This window comes from Lissotriton vulgaris, chromosome 9, assembly GCF_964263255.1.
Source record: "Lissotriton vulgaris chromosome 9, aLisVul1.2, whole genome shotgun sequence".
Classification (NCBI taxonomy): Eukaryota; Metazoa; Chordata; class Amphibia; order Caudata; family Salamandridae; genus Lissotriton; species Lissotriton vulgaris.
Window position 1 is genome coordinate 99,203,255 of NC_141697.1, and position 20,697 is coordinate 99,223,951.

The following is a 20,697-nucleotide window of genomic DNA, read 5'->3' on the forward strand; positions in this document are numbered from 1 at the left end:
TCTGGATCCACTCGGGAAGACGACAAAGTGAACCGCTAGGACACTTGATGGGGCCTGCAGATGCAGGGTGGTCACTCCTTGGCCACAAGGGAGATTTCTTCCGTCTTCTGTGGAGCAGAACGTCGAAGTCCAGAGTTTCTTCTTGTAGAGTTTCAAATCCGGATTAATCTAATTTGGAATGGGACCAGCTCCTACCTTTATTCTCCTAAAGGGGGCTGTACTATGACTAGGTCCCTCCTATGGGTGGGACCAGGAAGGGGGGTGGTTACACCCCCTATCCTTTGTCCGGTTTCGCGCCAGAGCTGGGGCTGGAGTGCCCTAGCAACTGGTTTGAACCGGTGTATGCACAGGGACACCTTGTGTGCCCCAGGCATGTCTCATTCCTTTCAGGCCTGTCCTACCTAATACACAAAATCCTGTCTGGGGTGGTGCTAGCACCTCCCAAGGCAGGAAACCCTTTGTCCAAACCTCCCTAGCTGGAAGGACTCCCAGCAGCAGGAGGTCAGACTTGTGTCTGTGGTGGCAGCATCCATTTTGTGATGCTGAGGCTCGAGTTAACTATAACTGGGGTTCACAGTTACCTACATGTCGTGTCCCTCTAAAAGGGTGGAATGCTACCCCCGTCACCAGAACTGGCGAGGGGGTAGTATTCCAATTCGTATGACACCTTACTCGACATGTTTTGATAATGCTATGCCAAAGTTAGCGATAACCGCGAGGATTATAATGCACTTAAGAGTATATGGTATAGCGTTATCATGAAAACAGCTAAAGGACTTGGTTCCGAAAGCTGCAGACAGGCTCAGCTCATGCTAGAGCACCATCTCGCATAATTCCAAGCACTCTGCATCCAGGATTGTTAAGGCCTGCCATAGGAGTGACTTATAGGAGTATATGTGTCCATTTTAGGTTTAGATATAGGTATACTATATCTAAAGCAAAGGGTGATTACACCACCTTGCCCCAGCTGATTGATCAGCTAGTTGTGTCAGATGTGGATGGCCAGCCAGGGGTGGCATAATACATGCTGCAGCCCCTGGTAGGCCCTGAGTGCACCTATGCCCTGGGTACCTAAGGTACACTGTACAGGGACTGATAAGGTGACCCAGTATCCAATTAGATATGTACCTAAGGTACATGGAGTCCATTTTAACAGAGAAAGCAGGAAGCCTGGGGTCCCGAATAGCAGGATCCCAGGCCAACTAAGTCGAAAACCAGCTAAACATTAGGGAAAAAGTTGGGGGTAACCATAGTCAGATATCCACCTTCCTACAGCCCCCATCTCCGTGGTGTTTACCTTTCCTCCAGTGACCCGACTCACGTGCTGTTGGAAACTGAGAGACATGCTATTACACCGCAAAGATGTCATTGACAAAATGGACGGGGCTATCACTGATTACCTATGCCACAATCGCGCTTCTGACACCTCACCGGCAACACATTGGGCAGTTTGCGCGGTGAATTCATAGCGATTTCGGTGGCTGAGAATGTAGAGAGGGAGAACAAAAGGGTCGAGTTAACACAGAAAGTGAAGGAACTGGAGCACATGCATCAAAGGACGGGCGCACCCAGGGTCTGGAAACAATTGAAAGCAGTTATGCAACAGCTAAGAGCACTAGATCAGAAGGGCGGAATATGCGGCACTGAGGGTGAGACACATGTATTGCACAGGAGGGGATAGGTGCGGACGGTTGTTGGGTCATGCACTCAGAGAGACTAGGCAACGACGCATGGTGAAGGAGATTAGGAGGGACGATGGAGGTCTAGCGACGGAAGACACAGAGATAGCCACAGCATTCCGTGACTTCTATGCCTCCTTATATACCGGATCCAAGTTGGACCGGGACGCAGGGGAGTTCTTCCTGGCTACTGTCCCTCTCCCAGCCCTTACACTAGAACAATCCCAGCTCCTAGAACGCAGCGTCAGACCGGAAGAGGTAATTACTGATATTTCCAGGCTAAAAGTGGGGAAGGCACCCGGGCCTGACTGCTTCACCGCACTATTCTACAAGAAGTTTTGCTCCAGAGTAGTTCCCCTGCTTACCACTCTCTTTAATACCTTCTCGGACCCGGGCGCTATTCCAAGGGACCTCCTGGAGGCCACTATTTCTGTTAGTCCCGAACCGGGGAAGGACCACTCGAAGTGTGAGGCATACCGGCCCATATCACTACTTAATATAGATCTTAATCTTTATACCAGCATATTGGCAGCAAGATTGTCTCAGCTTATGCCGGGCATAATTGAGCCGGACCAAGCGGAATTTATCCCAGAGCGGCAAACTGCAGATAACAGCAAGAGGGCTTTGCATTTAATAGAGAAGGCCACGCGGACACCGGGGGAGTACATGATGCTCGCGATCGATGCTGAGAAAGCGTTTGATTGTGTGCACTGGCCGTACTTAGAACAGATCTTGGTCAAGGCAAGGATGGGAGACCGATTCTGCACATGGGTCCTGAATTGTTACACGTGGCCCTCCGCGACGATGCGGGTCAATGGTTGCTCCTCGCCCCGCTTTCCCATCGAACGGGGAACAAGGCAGGGATGTCCTCTGTCGCCGTTGCTCTTTGCCCTCTACAAGAAGCCGCTAGCTCAGACACCGAGGCTTGCCCCCACAGTTAGTGGGATTGAATTTGGGGCACATGTGCATACCATCAGTTTATATGCTGATGATGTCCTCTAATCACTATCCTCACCCAGGGAATTATTGCCGGCAAGTGTCAAAATATTAGATTCGTTATCGCAGGTGGCGGGATTCAAAGTTAATATGAGCAAGTCGATGGCGCTGGACCTTTCGTTGGAGGGCCCCACCCGGGCTCATTTGCAGGAGCTCTTCCCCTTCAAATGGGCATCAGACGCCATACCCTACCTGGGAATCCAACTGGCAGCTACCCTACAGCACACGGTCCGCCTCAACTATGCCCATATCCGTCAGACTGTCAGGTCGGAGCTGGGGAGATGGAGACACCTTCCACTATCCTGGTTGGGCAAAGAGGCTGCAATAAAAATGGCAATCCTCCCGCAGATTCTCTACTCGTTCCGCGCTATACCCCTGCGGCCGCCTGAGGGCTGGATCCGCCACACCCAATCTGAGCTGGCTCAATTTATATGGAATGGCAGGCGGCCGAGAATGGGGGACTGGGACTCCCTGACTTGCTGCTCTATTACCAGGCGGCACAGCTGCGGACGGTAGTGGAGTGCAGTAAATGGGAATCGGAGAAGCACTGGCTTTTTGAAGACCAGGCGGTAGCGGGTCGCCCACTCCAGGAGATCCCCTTCCTGCAACATCAACATTGTCCCCCTAACCTATAAGCCTCGCATATCACAAAGGTTCCGCTATAGGTGTGGGACCAAGTGAACATCAAACACGAATTTACGACCTTCCCGTCTCCGCTTACGCTCCTGCTAGATAATCCTGATTTGGGCCCAGCCAAGACTCAGCGGCTTTTGCCCGGTGGCGCCCGGCAGGGTGCAGGTCTGTATTTCACCTTTATGCGCAGGGGGGTGTGAGGGGGGGGGGATCATTCCCTTTGATGCCTTCCACCGAGAATTTGGCATGCCAGAATTGGATGGCTCAGCTATTGCCAGGCACAACACTGGGCACTCCATGAGCAGACCAGGGAGGGGGTGGATCGGAGACTTAGTCCCTATGAATATTGGTTGATTACACGAAAGTCAGACAAAAAACTCATATCGGACCTTTACCGCATGCTGTTAGGTCGCTACACACACACACACACACTTATAATTCAGGGAAAGCGCGTTGTGAGAAGGACTTGGGGCGTACCCTCAGCAACAAGGACTGGGAGGGCATTTGTTACTGAGCGCGACACTCTGCCTACCACATGGGCTTGACTGACACCCTCACCAAGGTCACTTCCTACTGATACTACACTCCGGAGAAGCTCCACGAGATGGACCACACGAGGGAGGCATCCTGTTGGCGCGGGTGTGAAGGGAAGGGCACTCTAGTTCACTTACTATGGGATTGTCCACATTTGCAGGAATACTGGAGACTGATCCTGAATGAAGAGGACTTGTACTTCGACACATCTAACCTTAGGTTCCCTGCCTATGTTCTGCTAGGTCTGCCCAACGCCATCACTTACCCATTGCGCTCACACAGAGGTCGACTAATTGCCATAGCTCTGGGTGCTGCATTACAAAATATACTATCCCATTGGCGTACCGCCCATGTCCCCACTTTCCAGGGCTGGTTATACCGTCTCTGGCATGTCCTGGGTATGGAAAAGTTATCCCTGATTGTGAAAGAGGAGGACGACAAATACTCTGAATTATGGCAGCCCTTCCTAGCCTTGCTGGCGATGGAATTCAGAGAAATGACTTGTCCCAGATACTTACGGTTACTGAGGCTTTCGCAGGTAGAAGGTATGGGACCATCCGGCTAGATGACTCCGTGGCCACAAAAGGATATCGGACCTGGAACAGGGGTGGCGGCGCGTGGGTAGGCGGGGGGACAGGGGGAATTAGGAGGCGGGGTTTGGTTATTGTTTCTTTGTTTCTATGCGCACATGCCTTCTCGAACCGACCCAGCGACCATGGCAGTGGTACGCGGCATGTTTAGGCTTTACTTTTTTTATCCTCACTGTTCCTTTTGTGATTGCATCTGACGTATCATTGCTGTGGGTATATCTTGCATTGTACTATGTATGTGTGTATCTTTATTTGTCAATAAACAAATTTAATACTAAAAGTCACGTGGATCATTAATATTCAAAATAGAAGGATGTTCTTATTATTCTTATGTGTCTCGAAAAATTCTGTGACCTCATGTAGCTCAGTATAATGCAAGTATTAGGTGTAAGCTTTATCATCGGTATGGTTAGGAATGCACATATTGTTCCTGGTGTAATTTTTCTTGGCACTTTTATATTGATTCCAGAAGACGTTTGTTGAGGCATACTTATTGTTTGGATTCTGAATGATTTAGATAAATGTACTTTGACCCTTTATATCGTCTATCAAAAGAGTTGATGCCACGGTATTTCGTCGTTCATTCCTTCACTATTAGTTTTTAGACTGTCCACCCATCTTTGTTCTCTTTCGAACAGGATTTTCTCTGCATTATTGTCTTTGGTGGTTAGTCTCTCTATGATTGTCCATTTCAATTCTTCTGCTGTATGGTTGCAATCAAGGAAGTGTTTACTCATTTTTGTTGTTACTTTTTTTGTCTTGATGTTAGTTTTATGCTCGCCAATTCTCACTTTGGCTTTACGACATATCATCCCGATGTATTTTAGTCCGCTGGGACATGTGATCTATAAATTACAGGGGATGAGTTGCAATTTGTATGCTGGCGTTGAGTCCCAGAGTAGGTCTTCGGACAATGATAGTTTTTTGTCGCTGATATTAGTTTGAATACAGTACAAGAACCACAAGGGTAATTCCAGTTATTGGAACCATGTTCCAAGATCTCTTAATGCTTCCAACTTAAGTTCTTATCTGGACCGTATGGACCAATTTCTGGTTCTGTGATTGGCAAATCTAGGTTTTTGCTAGTTCAAATTCCCCGATGTGATTATTTTAAAGGTTTTACTAATTATTTTCTTCCTTGCGTTGGTTGCTGTATTGTAGGTTGTAACACGCTTAATTGAATTTTCTTCATTTTCATTAGGGGTATTGTCAAGGAGACACTCTTGTGGTTGGTGTCTCGCTCTCTTCTGGCACTTCTGTATGATCTTCTTTGGATAGTCTCTTTTGGCCAATTTCATTGTTAGATCTTTGGCTTGGATCTTATAATCTTCTAGTTTGTTGCAGTTACGTTTGAGTCTCAAAAATTGGCCATATGGCAGGTTCTCTCTTAGTGGTCTGGGATGGGAGCTTTTGTATGATAATAAACTGTTCTTGGCCGTTGGTTTATAGTATGTTTTGGTTTGAATCTTATTGTTTTCCACATACAGAGTTATGTCAAGAAAGTCTAGTTCTTTTTCATCTGCCGTGAAGGTGAATTTTAGACATTCGTCTCTTTCATTCAGCCATCTGATGAATTCTTGTAGATTGTTGTTATGGTTCTTCCAGATGACAATGATGTCATCTATAAATCTTTTCCAAAATAAAATTTGGAAAGAAAAGGGATTGGTATCGTTCAGGACATACTTAGTTTCAAAGTCACTTACATAGAGTCCTGCTACCGAAGGAGCAAATGCGCTTCCCATGGATGTACCATGGTTTTGCACAAAAAGCGTTCCGGTGTCCTCAAAGAAATTTTCAGTCAAGGCTAGTTTACAACATTCTAGCACAAAATGTTTAGGTGTCTTATGTTCCCACCTGTCTCCAGGGTCTTTTGTTAGGGGAGACTCGTATATACGTCTAAACCAACTAGGAGCATTTCTTCTTCATTATAAGGTATATCAATCAGTTGGTTTAGTAAGTCTCTGGTGTCTTTCAGGTAGGTGGGAGTTCTCTGTACTAGTGGTTTTAAAATTGGTCAGCAAATTTTGACAAAGGTTCAAGCACTGAACATATACCGGAGACGATTGGTCGTCCTGGCGGTGGTAATTTATTTTTATGAGTCTTAGGTAAAGAGTAAAAATATGGTGTTTTAGGCTTTTGTGCAATCAGGTAATCTGCCTCATTTTTCGTTATCCATGCATTCATCTCTGCTTCATTGACCAATATTTTGATGGTATTCTGTAGCCTCGAAGTTGGGTCAGTAGTAATTTGTTTGTAGAATTATGTGTCTGAAAGAAGGCTGAGGCACTGTTGGTCATATTCCTCCTTATCGAGGAGAACTATGCCTCCCCCTTATCAGCGGGTTTAATTATTAAGTTCTCGTTGTTACTCAACTCTTCAAGTGTTTTTTGTTCCGCTTTTGTTAGATTGATAAATGGTTTCTTTATCATACCTTCAATCTCTCTGGCTTCTTTCATATTAGCTTGTTCAAACGTTTGTATCTCTATGGGAACCATGCTATTTGGGGGATTGAATGTACATTTTTTTCTTAGATTGCTATCACCTTCTGGTCTCGTGTCCTCCTTTCCTTCGAAGAAAGCTTTGAGTTTTAACTTTCTACAGAACTCTGATAGTTCGCATCTCAATTTAAAGGTGTCAAGGGTGGGGGTAGGGACAAATCCCAAACCTTTATCTTTATCACTGTATATGAGATGCCTAGCCTCATTGTGCAATGCGAAAACAACTAGTTAACACACATATACCCATGTTTGAGTTATGAACATTGCAATAAGAGTTATGAAACATAATAGAAATTATGTAAAAAGAATGAACCACGCATATTACCATATTACAACTTTTGGTATAGCTACAATTCACATTTGAAGACGATGACAACTATGTAAAATCATAACGGAATTTCTTTTCAATCTATGAATGTTCACAGTGTTTTTTTCACATTTAGATATCAAAACAAGTCACTTAATAAGTGGTTAGACAGAATATAGGGTTGATAAGACAAAATGATATCTAGTTATTTTCTCAATTTCAGTTACTACTGGCCTCAATAGAAAGAGGGTGGAGAACTGAACCACCTCTGTGCTACACAAATCGTATGAGTACATTTATTAAATTCCATCTTGGTCCTGAAGAAAGCCCCATAGACCCGGCTGGGCAAAATGGTGCTGCAACATGTCGGCCAACCTTTATGTGCAGAGGATCCAGTAACGCGATCCAAATCTACACAAAAAATCTTTTAATAACTCTTGAAACACTATTTTGATTAAATAAAGAAATTTTTGTTTGTGATGATCGAAGGATTTTTAAACTCACTACTATTTTTTGGGAGCACTATTTCTGGACACTGCTACATATCCAGTGGTTACTTCTGGGTAGAGGTTGCATACAACTAGAAAAACCCTATGATGATGCACCCACGCTACGTAAATTGGTGGAGAATCAAGATATACCACCACACCACTTACGTGCGTGTATGAGGGTTTTTTAAGAATGTCACCAATAACCTAAAAACCCTGGTGCTCTAGTTTAAAGTGATCCATTCTCCGATTGATCCTTGTTCTAAATGGATGTCTTCCTTAAAGTCAGACTTGTCATTATTCTAGAATTATTTTTAGCATTGAGGCGTTGCATCCCTGTATGCTTTTAAAATGAACTATATTAGCTCATGTGGACCAAAAAATATTTTAAGGCTGTAGATGTTATATGGGAAGATGTTTCTTTTATATAAATTGTGCCTCATTTCAAGTTTGGCAGATGGGTACTTCATTAAAAGTTTGATGGATATTCTGTCCGCCTAATTATAAATGCATTTGTGACAGAGTGCCCATCCTCCAAACTCTAAATTAGACGCTATGTCACGTTTTGAACGGTTCCGGTTATGGGATGTGGTGTAGAGGTCCGCTCCTATAATGTACAGTAAATACATTTAAGTAAAATATTATACTATATATAAATATATACTTGCATAAATATAAACAAATATATTTGTATATACATGTATATAACACTATTATTAAAAATATATATTTCACACTATTTGAATTTTTTATTTGCTGATATAAAATGTGTGTGTGTGTGTATATATATATATATATATATATATATATATATATATATATATATATATATATATATCAAATGATAGTGCTCCCACATGAAGGCACCACACACTGCATGTATTTCTCCTCTCTTATTTATTTGGCAGACTGCAAGGTAAGAAGCATTGCTGTTGCAGCGTGTAGTTCACCAAACTATGCCATACGCATTACGGGGACTCCAGCCCTTGGTCACTGGCTTTGGCTCAATGACGCCGCACTCGCTGCGTATTTATAAGTCCCGTCCTTGTGGGCCAGTGCATTCTGGTCATTAGTGTCCATTTATAATGTTTTAAAGTACATGCCTCCGTTTTCTTTCAAGGTTATTTAAAATACCACAGTGGGTTCACCGCAATTACAAAGTTCAATACCTTGCACCTCTTGTGTCCAACCAAACACGGAACTTGCTGCCCACTGTGGTATTTTAAGAACCTTGAATCTAAAAAATATAATTACACAATTTACATAATTATAAATTAAGCAATTAATACATCAATAATTAAATATGCATTAATTGTACTTAATTAACTTTCCACCCTTTACCCCAACAACCCGCACCTAAAATATATCTTGATAAATGTAACAATCACTCTATTTACATAATTATTTATCAATTAAAGAATTAATAATGAATCAATGATTATTAATGATACCTAATTAACTTCCTATTCTTTAGCCCTACAAACCCAACAACCCGCACCTAGAATATAGCTAAAAAAATATATTAAATACACAATTCACATAATTATAGATAAAATGATATTAGTTAAAAAAAATATTTTGTATTACCTTCCCACCCATTACTCCTACAAACCTTCCAACCCGCTACAACACTATAAATTAAAATTTCATTACATTTAAAAATATAAAAAATACAAACTATATTTTAAAACATTAGCAACAATTATGCAAACAATTGATAACATATCCAATTAAATTGTAAACTAAAATACTTAAAGGTAATTAAAACACAATATTATTTACCAACTATATTTTTGTAAACGATATTAATAAAGATATTTTTGACAATTGTATATATTACTTAACTTAAAAATAGATATTTTTGTGAACAATATTTATGTATTACAATATTTGTGTATCATAACCTTAACTCCATATTTGTGCGACTTGATATTTTTGGACTCAATAGTTTGTCCAAATACCAAAGTAACTTTACATTGGGCATCAGTATGCTTTTTTGGTTATGTGTCTTCGCAGGCATTATGCTAGTTATTTTTATATCATTGATGTTGACATTTTGTCTATAGCAGAACATCCTCAGGGCTCAAAATATCAAAAAATTGGTACTAGATCTGCAAATCTAGTAACTTAAAAAAAATCTACTCAAACTAATTGTAATGCACTTGATCTCTGTCTCTTAAGCCGAGCAAACGTGACAAGTTAACATGATTTAAAGGCATTTTTATTGCTCATTCACTTTGAACAATAAAAATGCCTTCAAATCTTAATATCTTGTCACATTTGCTCTGCTTTCAGAGACAGAGGTCAAAAGTCAGTTTGTCTTCCTACTCACCAGAAAGGATGAGTAGAACATAAAACATAGCTTGTCCTAATGAAATCTGTCTTGCAAATGCGAGTGGGCGAGGTGATTTTTCTTGCAGATGCCAGTGTTGTTAAAAAGAGTCTCTCTTGCTTCCTCAGTGCTGTTTAAATCTGCCATTTCTTGATCTTGAGGTCTGATGCTGTATTAACTACTTTTTGTGTTATTTGCACCACAGCTCCTAAAGAGGGTGTGCAAGAGTCAGCAGTGGAAAACACTAATAGTGAATTAAGCACAAGTACATCAGGTAAGAATTATGATAATAATAAATGTTATTATATTCTTTTGTTCATGTTTGGACAGTTTTTCATCAGCAATTTGGGATTTAATGTTGTAAGATTGTGAACTCAATTAATGCACAAGTGCAAGAGATGTGACCCTTCTCTGGTTGCTTGTATGGGTTATTTCTAGAGGAACTTTGTCTCTTACAGGGCAAGCCACAACACTCACACGTGCAAGATATGGGTTCCTTAAAAAACAACGGATCGGCTTCTTCAATAACCTGGCTGTACATTCTCAGGTCAAAATAAATCAGCTACTTATTTTATTAGTTTTTATCTTTTATCCCTTCTTGAGTGGCATTGAATGAAAGTCCAATTTATTAAATGTTGGGCATCTGCCAGCACTGTGCAGAAGTTCAAAATAAAGTCACAGAACTGCCCATGAAAGGGCCTTCTCAAAATACATTTATAGACTACGGGTAAATCATTTGAAAATGCAATGTCTCCTCCAATAACAGAAATGGATTTAGAAAACACTTCAGCTGATAAATGCAATGATCTCTTTTATAACATGGAATAGTTTTGCATGATCAAGTTTTACTTTGTGATATTTTAAAACTAACAGGCACTGTAAGCTGACCTAACTGCATTACCTGACCTTTAGATCCAGATATTTAAATGCAGCATTTTCATTTGGGGGTCTTTGTACGATAGTAATTGATGTGGGCTTGAAGAGCAGCTTCTCGAATTGGGTTTGTTCAAATGCTGGCTAAAAACGTTAGGAGCCGCTCACTATCTCTTATGAACTATGTCTCATGAACCTAACATCCCAATTTGCAGACATAATGACACCCCTGCAAATGGCTGAAATGCATTCCCACCCAGCTCATGTTAATGTTAATGTTAATGTTAGTTGGGATTTGTTAAGCGCTCGTACGCCCGGAGGCTTCATGGCGCTGTAGAAGGAACCAAACAGGACAGTCGAAGGACAGGCAGTGCTATCGGTAGTAAGCTTGAGAAAACAGCCAGGTCTTCAGAGATTGCCTAAAGCTAAGTATGTTATCAATCTGCTTTATATGGAGAGGAAGGGAATTCCAGAGTACAGCAGCTTGGTGGTCGAAGCAGCTGCCTCCGTGGCGTTTCCTCTTGAAAGGAGGCACAGTCAAGAGTGATTTGTAGGTGGATCGAAGGTGACGGGAGGGGCAATATTTTTTGAAAAGATCTCTGATAAAGGAAGGGCCAGAGTCGTTCAGAGAGCGGAACAGAATACACCCAGTCTTAAAGGCCACACGTTGCTCAACTGGCAACCAGTGTAGTTGCTTAAGGCCAGGTCTGATGGATTGCCTCCTGGGTATATTCAGCAGCAGCCTGGCAGCTTGGTTCTGAACAAGCTGGAGGCGTTTAAGCTCACCAATTTGGAGGCCGAGGTAAAGACTGTTAGAGAAGTCCAGCCTGGATAGAACCAAGGAGAGGACAATCTGTGTAAGGGCTGCTGAGGAGAAAAAGCGGGCAATTTTTCTTATTTTCTTCAATTGAAAAATGCTGGAAGATACCACCGCTCCAACCTGTCTTTTTAGCGAGAGATCCTCGCTGATAAAAATGCCTAGGCTTTTAACCACGGGAGATTTAGTAGGGGGGGCTCCCATGTTAGTGGGCCAGAAGTTAGGGTTCCAGCTTAGTGGGCTCTGTCCGGGCAGGACCAGCTCGGTCTTGCCCGGATTGAGCTTCAGATGATTGCAGCTCATCCAACTCAGTATGTGGGACATGGTTCTTTGGAATACGTCCACTGAGTCAGTGTTGTTGAGAGGGAAGATGAGCTGCAAATCATCCGCATAATTGAAGATGGTTACATTAGCATGACGCAAGGAGTGCAAAAGAGGGCGTAAGTAAACATTAAAAAGAAGGGGAGATAACGAGGAGCCCTGTGGTACCCCACAGGTGGTGGGTATAGTGGGAGCGGTGAAGGAGCCGAGTCTGACTGATTGTGTGCGGTCCGAGATAAAAGAGCGGATCCAGCTCAGTGCAGGGCCCCTGAGACCTGCCTGCTCGACACGGTCTACCAAGATGGTGTGGTCGACCGTGTCGAACGCAGCAGAGAGGTCCAATAGTACAAGCGCCTGGTGGGTTCCTGCGTCTGCATTCCGCCTCAGAGTGTTTAACACCGAGAGGATAACCGCCTCGGTGGAGTGGCAAGGGCGGAATCCTGCTTGATTCGGTGCCAGATATTCAGACTTTTCCAAGAAGCTGGAGATAGTTTCGCACACATGTGACTCCAGCAACTTGGCACAGTATGGTAACAGCGATATAGGTCTGTAGTTGATGGGATCTAGCGGGTTGGCACCTGCCTTTTTTATGAGGGGAACGAGGAGGGCTTTTTTCAATTTGCGTGGGACTTTGCCCTGTGCAAGTGACCCATTCAGTAAAGAAAGTAAGCACTCAGGGAGATTGGTGCCCACTTCTTTCATGATGTGAGGGGGGCAAATGTCATCAGGAGAGCCTGTTTTGACTTTGGTTAGTAATTTGAGTAGCTTGATATCGTCTATGGGGGGGAAAGAGTCTAAAGTGGCAGGGTTATAGCAGGTGTCAGCAAATAATAGAGGGGACTGAGTAGTAGAAATGCTTTGCTTGATCTTGCATATTTTATCATAGAAAAAAGAGTTGAGTGTGTTGCAGAGCTCTTGGGTAGGAACCGTAGGGAGGGAGGTTCTGTCGCAAGAGCTGAGGTTTTCCACGATGTTAAACAACTCTTTAGACTTGTTTTGGGCCTTGAGAATTTTATCTGAGAAGTAGTCAGTTTTGTATTTGAGGATGAGATTTTGATATTCCCTGCGGGCCTTACGGAAGTTGGCTCTGTCATGCTCTAAGTAGGCTGTGCGCCATTTGCGCTCCATTTGACGAGTTTTAAGTTTAAGGGCTTTTAGATGAGGTGTGAACCATCTGTGAGCATCGTTGGGGCGGGAGCGAGAGAAGTTAACGCAGGGGGCGTGGGCTTCAGCTGCCTGGAGTAGCCAGTCGGAGAAGACTGCTACTGATTTCTCTACGTCCAGTTCGAGTGAGGGGCAAGTAGAGGTTAACATTTGGAGGAAGGACGGAACGTCGACCTTTTTCCACATTCTTGCCTTCCCGCCTTGTTGGGGCGAAGGTTTGCTGTTTTTAGCAATGGTTATGGTGAAATTGATCAGGAAGTGGTCCGACCAAATGCAAGGCAGGATGGAATTCACCGCCAGGGAGGTGTTTTGAGACCAGATTTGGTCAAGGCTGTGACCTTTCTCGTGTGTTGGAAGGTGAATGTGTTGGATGAGATTAAGATCAGAAAGAGTGTCCTTGAGTGTGGCTGCCTGAGAATCAGACTCCGCTGAATCCAGCCAGAAATTGAGATCGCCCAGGAGTAGGATTTTATCATGGGAGATGATAAGGGGGGCTAGTTGTTCCGATAGAGATGCAGCAAAGGTAGGCATATTTTGAGGGGGGCGATAGATGAGGATCACGAGAAGAGAGCCAGTGTCCGCATCCATTTTAAAGATTACATTATCTGATCCTGTCAGATCAAAGGATGGCAGGAGAGAGACTTTAAGGTTTTTGCGAATAATCGCAGCGACCCCTCCGCCCCTCTTACCAGCTGGCCTATCGACATGCAGTATATAGTACTCAGCGGGGACTGCCGCCGAGATATCAGGTAGGGATGCGTCGTTAAGCCAAGTCTCAGATAGGCATAGAAGGTCTGGTTGATCGGCCTGAAGCAGAAGAAAGATGTCCAGGTGATGTTTTACCATGGACCTGGTGTTTAGGTATAGACATTTTAAAGTAGTCTGAGGCACATGTGGGGGTGGGAGGGTAGAGCGTGGAGAGGGCTTAAAGGTTTTAGTAAGCATGAGGTCAGGTTTTAGTATGCCATATGTGGCGGCGCGCTTTAAAGCGTGAGCGGGCGGGGGGAAGGTGGTGCTGTTAGCAGGTCTTAGTGACAGCAGCGAAGCAGCGGAGTAACAGTAATTTTGACCAGGGGGTTTGGCCCCGAGCCCCGGACTGCCTCGGACGGGCGCAGACGGGCTTGCCTTAGGCGCGCCTTCGGCGCGCAAACGGCGCTCCCGCTGCGCTCGTCCGTTGCGCTTCCGGTGGCAGCACATGTTATACCCGGATTCGGGGCGTGGCTTACAAGGGGGGCGTGGCCTACGTCCTCGGCGGACTGGCGCGAATGTTGACGTTGCAGCCGGCGCTAGAAACGCTGCCCAGGCTGTTCAGAATGACAAAGTGCAGGAAATACGGGTAATTTCAATTTTAAAAGATGATTTTAAAACAAAGTTACTCCCGGCCTTCGCCTGCGGAGTTTAGCTCAATCTGGGGCGGCACGCAGCGAGCCTGCGCTTTTAAAGGGCGTCAGGGGGCGTGGCTTACAAGGGGGCGTGGCCTACGTCCTCGGCGGACTGGCGCGAATGTTGACGTTGCAGCCGGCGCTAGAAACGCTGCCCAGGCTGTTCAGAATGACAAAGTGCAGGAAATACGGGTAATTTCAATTTTAAAAGATGATTTTAAAACAAAGTTACTCCCGGCCTTCGCCTGCGGAGTTTAGCTCAATCTGGGGCGGCACGCAGCGAGCCTGCGCTTTTAAAGGGCGTCAGGGGGCGTGGCTTACAAGGGGGGCGTGGCCTACGTCCTCGGCGGACTGGCGCGAATGTTGACGTTGCAGCCGGCGCTAGAAACGCTGCCCAGGCTGTTCAGAATGACAAAGTGCAGGAAATACAGGTAATTTCAATTTTAAAAGATGATTTTAAAACAAAGTTACTCCCGGCCTTCGCCTGCGGAGTTTAGCTCAATCTCATCAACTATTCTTTCTGTTATCCCTTCCTTTTATTGAACTCTGTTGTTTCATGTCCTTATCTTATCTGCATCCTTCTTCCTCATTCCTACCTCTCACCTTCCTTAATTCTCTCAAGGAGACAAATGTCACATCCCACATATATGAAATTCTAATGTTAGCAGTCTTTCTCATCCATTTCTCATACTTTCCTTACCAGAGCTTCCTTTTATGATCTTCTTTAGAGTTAACACTTCTAAATAGGCCAGAGTCTATGTCAGTGGGTCAGTAATATACCCTTTTGACTCAAGCTTTGCTTTTAGATGCATTTTTGTTTACAAATGTCGTTTACTTTGTCAAATCTGTCAAAAACTCAACAAACAAACAAAGTCCCCACCTAAGTCAAACAAATGAAGTTTTTAGGATGTTGAGTGTTGGTGTCTAGTTAGAAATGGTTGCTGCATATTTGGTAGTCAGTATCTCACCAGGACACAGTCCAGTTCAAGACTAGTTGAGTACCCAAATGGCATCTTGAATTTTCAATGTGGATGGTTTAGAAGTTGACCAAGCTTTGATGATAGCAGTTAGTGAGAATTTACAAACAATAGGAGAGTTTATTTCTTGAATTTTAAATGTGGATGATATAGTAGTGGCTAAAGCTGTGATGAGAGCAGTTTTTTGAGAATTTACAAAAAAAATAGCTTATTTCAAGCCAATAGAAAATGATTTCTATCGCCTCATCTTCACAACAGGACGTACAGTATGAACAGGGCTTTCAGGTCTCGTTCAGGGATGTGTTAATTCCTACCTCCTTTCGAGAGGATGCCATTTTTATTTTGTTTCGGTGTGTGTGACTATTAATGATGAGCTCACGAAGAAAGAAAGAAAAACCTGCCTATTGCATCACAAATCCTTTATGTAAGGCCCTGTTCCTGTTGGAATAGTTTCATTTAATTTGTTAGTCTGTAATGTTGCTTCATGTACTTTTACATTATTGAATACATTCTCTCTCCTTCCCCCACTCGCCATCTCTTTCACTCTCTCATTAAACAAGAAGTACAATATGCTGACAAGAGACCTAGTTTTATCAATTTAGAAAGAGCTGCTTTCTCTTTAGGAGGTGATTCAGGATGCCGCCCACTCATGCACACACCATCTGGCACTGACACATTAACACACACCAACATATGCATGGAAACACTCACAGAATAGTTTCCTCTGTGAGGAAATCACCACTTAGTCCCTACAACAATCGGAGATCATGCCCATCAAAGGCCAGCAAAAGGGAACAGAAATGTGATGAGGCTAATAAATATGCACCTACCACCCATATAACATCTGAGAGACACCTACTGCCTGTATTTCCTCACCTGGCTTCATGAATGTCGCTGGGTGGGTTGGTGGGTGAGTGATTGTGTGGGTGTTTATATAACAGTTAAACCAAATAAACAGTACTGAAAACACAAATTAAAGTCTCCTCTCTCTATGTTCTGAGTTAACTTCTGGAGAAGCCATTGGCATCTGTGTATAGGTAAAGACATCTGATGCAGTGCCTTAGAATATGGGCAAAGCATATGAAAGGTAATTGTAATGTGCATTTTAACAAATATATGTATACCATTGGTCTATTGGACCTCTGGCAAAAAGTCTCAAGTTTGGTCCTGTACAAACAAATATTATCTCTTTGTCATTACAGAGGGAAGCACCAGCACCGTCTCTGAGAGGAGTGAATTGGGATTCAGTCTCCAGCCCCTCAAAAGGAATCTTCTTATTCCCATGATGCTTTCTCCGCCAGAATCTCTTCTAATTTCCTGCATCCTAAGGGGGAATTTTGTAGAAGCACATCAGGTAGTTAAGAGCTTTGTTCTGTTTCAATTATGACTTTGATACAAACGGTAGGTGGATTAAGGTGTAGGACACACGAATGAAAGCCAGTCTGACTCCTTCAGGGTGTCGTTACTTGTTGGTTGGGGGACTATCATCAGCAAGAAAGTGACTGAAAAGCATGATTAACGAGGGGTACTGAAAATTAGGCTGGATTAATTGTGCATCTGTGGGCGGGTTGCACTGCCTTTGTACACTTCTGCTACTGATTTGTTATACAAACTACCTCAAAGTCCAACAGAGGAGAATGTTGATAAGGTTGGTGCCTACACGTCTACGAGTGTAGCAATACTCCCTTGGAATGATACATATCAGATTGTGGTGCCTCATGAAAGAAATGCCAGTAATGAGGACATACTTGGGAATAATAAGAAATGACAAGGAGGTGAGAACAAGTTACAACATGAAATGGCCTAAGTGAACTATAGAGGTCAATATCATCGAGCTAAATTAGGTAAATAGAAGGCCCCAAAAAGCAGAAAACCAACTTGAGAAATCTCCTCTCAACCAAGTACCTAAAATTCAAAGAGCAGTGTCTATAAAGAAGCAACTAATTGAAAATGAGCTCGCAAGCTTTTTGAATGCATTTGCCCAGTCACCATCTTTTCTAAAAATATCTAAGTGGATTCAGCTCTGTATTATGACAGAAAAGATATTTTGAATAAAGGCATTTATGGCTTTGCTAATGGGTGCAAAAGAGGAAAACAATGTGACCTGATAATCATGTCCATCAATACATAATCCTGATTCAAGCAAAATTGTTATAATACAAGTGATATTAGTGGATGCGGAAGAAAAAAATGTTATGTTATTTAGATTTGTAGAGCGCACTATCACCTATAAGGTATCATACCTAAAGCTAGTGGGACAACTCAAAAAGCCAGATATTCAGCTTGGTCTTCATCCAGTGTGATTTCAGTCATGCAGGCATTGAACTTGATCCAAGTACAGGGCATCTTGTCTGTGAGTGATAGAATGAATTGCGTGTCTTCGGCGCAGGACAGGGTGTTGATATTGTGATTGATGCTGGCTAGAGAAATCATGTATGCGTTAAAAAGGACCAAATTCTGCAGGCGAGGTCATGGACGCCCGAGGAGTACGGTGCCAGGCTGACTGGGTCCTTTTAGTCAGTAAGAAGCAGTGCATGTCCTTGGATTATAATGTTATGTAGGCCTTAGATGAGGATGGGGGGAAGAGACTGTGTCAAATGCTGCAGAGAGGTACAGGAGGATGAGGGCATCTGTGCCTCCTCTGTCCATGCTGATATCATCTGTGGTGGCGATAAGGGCAGTTTCCATTCTGTGGTCGGAGCTGAAACTAGGCAGAGTGGTATTGAGGTGTTGATGGTCATTGAGGTATTCAGTGAGGTGGCTGATTATGATTTTGTCTAAGACCTTAGCCGAGAATGGTAGCAAAGAGATCAGTTTGTAGTTGGTGAGCAGGGACTGCCAAGGGTTTCTTCAGCAATAGGAAAACATTGCAAGCTTCCAGGCATTTGGGAAAGTTGTGGAGGAGGTGGGAGCAATCCGAATGAGTGTGAGCAGCTGGCTGATGGGTTGTGTTCCATTGGAGTACGCAAGATGGGAACTGGGGCCCCATGGGGCACCTGAGTGGATGGACTTCATGGTGGCAAGGGCTATATTGTTTGCATTGGTTGTGTGGATAAGATGAGGAGGCATTTCGTAATGTATCAGTTCTTGTTGCAGGCTGGAGGTGCTGTAAATGGCTGTGATTTTGTTCTTGAAAAATTGAGACAGATTGTTGCAGAAGTCCTACGAGGGAGTGATCGAGTTGGAGGAGTCTGATGGTGAAGTGAAATCTTTCACAATGTTGAAGATTTCTTTGCTTCTGTTGGTGCTGGCATCGATGTAGTCTGCCCAGAGCAGCTAGTTTGTTGGTCCGCATCATCTGGTGTCCCAGAGTAGATTTGAACATGCTCTTGTCCCCATTTGTGCTCTAGTTGTTTACAGTGATGTTTTATCAGTCTGAGTTCCTGCGTGTAGCAGCTGGCCTGGGGTCTGGCTCTTGGTATATGCTGTTTTTGAGAGGTACCAGGCAATTCTTGATGGCTTTGGGGAGGCTGCTGCTGTGTTCAGGTGTCTAAGAGTAGTGTTCCATTGTTTGTCAGTAATGCTGTTCCAGTTTGGCTGGGTTGGTCTGGCGGTGGTGCATGTGCGGTTCACCTGGATAGGGATACTGAACTTGACGAGCGTGTGATCTGTCCAGGGAACTGGTGCAGGATCCTCAACTCTGAATTTTGATGAAGTTGTTGCAAATAGATTTGAGGATGTGTCCAGCGACATGGGTAGGTCCCTCTACTCATTGGATGACGCCCATGCTTCCAAGGTCTTCAGTGAGTGCTCTTGAGTCGGGGTTGTCTTCCAGGTGGAAGTTCAGGTGTCCGAGCAGGATGTAATTGCTAGCATCCAGGATGAGTAGTGCGACAAAGTCCGTTATGGTTTCAGTGAAGTTGGTGCGCAGTCTAGGTGGTCTCTAGGTGAGAGTGCCACTTAGGATGAGGTTGGCTATGACATTGAGCTTGAATGACAGGTGTTCCTTGTTGGAGGATAATATATTCGTGGACGTGGTGCAGCCAATAATGTTCTTGTGGATGATTGCGATTCTGCCTGTGGGCTTCTTGTCTGGTAATCTTGTAGCCAGGAGGAATGGCTGTGCGGATGTCAGGAGCCATTACATGATTCAAGCAGGTGTCGGTCAGGAAAAATAGGTCAGAGTCATTGTCATGCTGCAAATCCCAGATCTCTGTGGTGTGTTTCAGTGAATGAGTGTTGAGGAGCATACATACGAGTTTGGAGTGTTGTGTGGGTGGTTGCAGGACTTTGAGGGTGTTGGGTGCTGAGTGTTGGATGTGTCAATGTGTATGTTCCATAATCAGTCTACAAAATCAATTGGATTATAGGTGGTATAGACGCAAAGCAGTCTCTCATCAGGTCAATTGCCTTTAAGTAAGAGATACTCTCACAAAGTCTTGAGATAAACAGCTGGATAATTACCACGTAGATACTCAAGACAATCCTGATCTTGATCCTTACCTGTCAAAATCTGCCCAAAATTACACCACTACATACCATGCAGTCATAAAGATGGCGGCATAAAACCACAAGTTAGAAGTATGCTTTGGTAGAGGAAGAAAATAATTCTTTAGTTGGAACTCTCTCCAAAACCGAGAGATGTAGCCAGTACCTACCATTTCGGTGGAGCATGTTGAAATGTACTACAGTACACTTTAAAGGTTTGAGCTGTCAATTGACATGTGGAAAAGAAATATAAGACTGCCCAAGACAACCCAGTTTATATCAGGAGAAATATCAGCTGGATTGTTTGGTGGCACATATGGCCGGGAAAAGGGTCTTGGCTCAGGCAACAGCGAATGTTCCTCCTTCAGATAACGAGAGCAAGAAAATCAGTGCCGCTGTGGAGGCAGCCAACAGTGGAGAATAGACAATTATGTTAGACTGAAGAAATTGAGAAGTTGGGTAAGCACCTCCTCAAAGCCTCTCGCAAATGGGTGCAGGAGCTAGTGGCAGGAGTGCAGGTGATCTCAAACTCCTAAATTCAGTGTGTATTCGACACTGCATATAGAGAGATTAATACCAATATCCTGCTTGGGTGGCAGCCCCGGCGAAGAGGCCCGCGGTTATGACTAGGTAGACTGTACCACATCATTAATGTCCTGTTCGAAGAATATCTATTCA

General features: G+C 43.8%; 1 protein-coding gene across 3 annotated transcripts in view; it reads left to right on the top strand.

Moving 5' to 3' along the window:
• ZFYVE26 (zinc finger FYVE-type containing 26) overlaps nucleotides 1-20,697 on the top strand; it is a 710,441-nt gene that overhangs the window by 243,130 nt on the left and 446,614 nt on the right. For all 3 annotated transcript variants that reach the window (XM_086937127.1, XM_086937129.1, XM_086937128.1), the window contains exons 12-13: nucleotides 10,263-10,331; nucleotides 16,794-16,945. In XM_086937127.1, coding sequence (XP_086793253.1) covers nucleotides 10,263-10,331; nucleotides 16,794-16,945 — 221 coding nt within the window. The remainder of the gene's footprint in view (nucleotides 1-10,262; nucleotides 10,332-16,793; nucleotides 16,946-20,697) is intronic.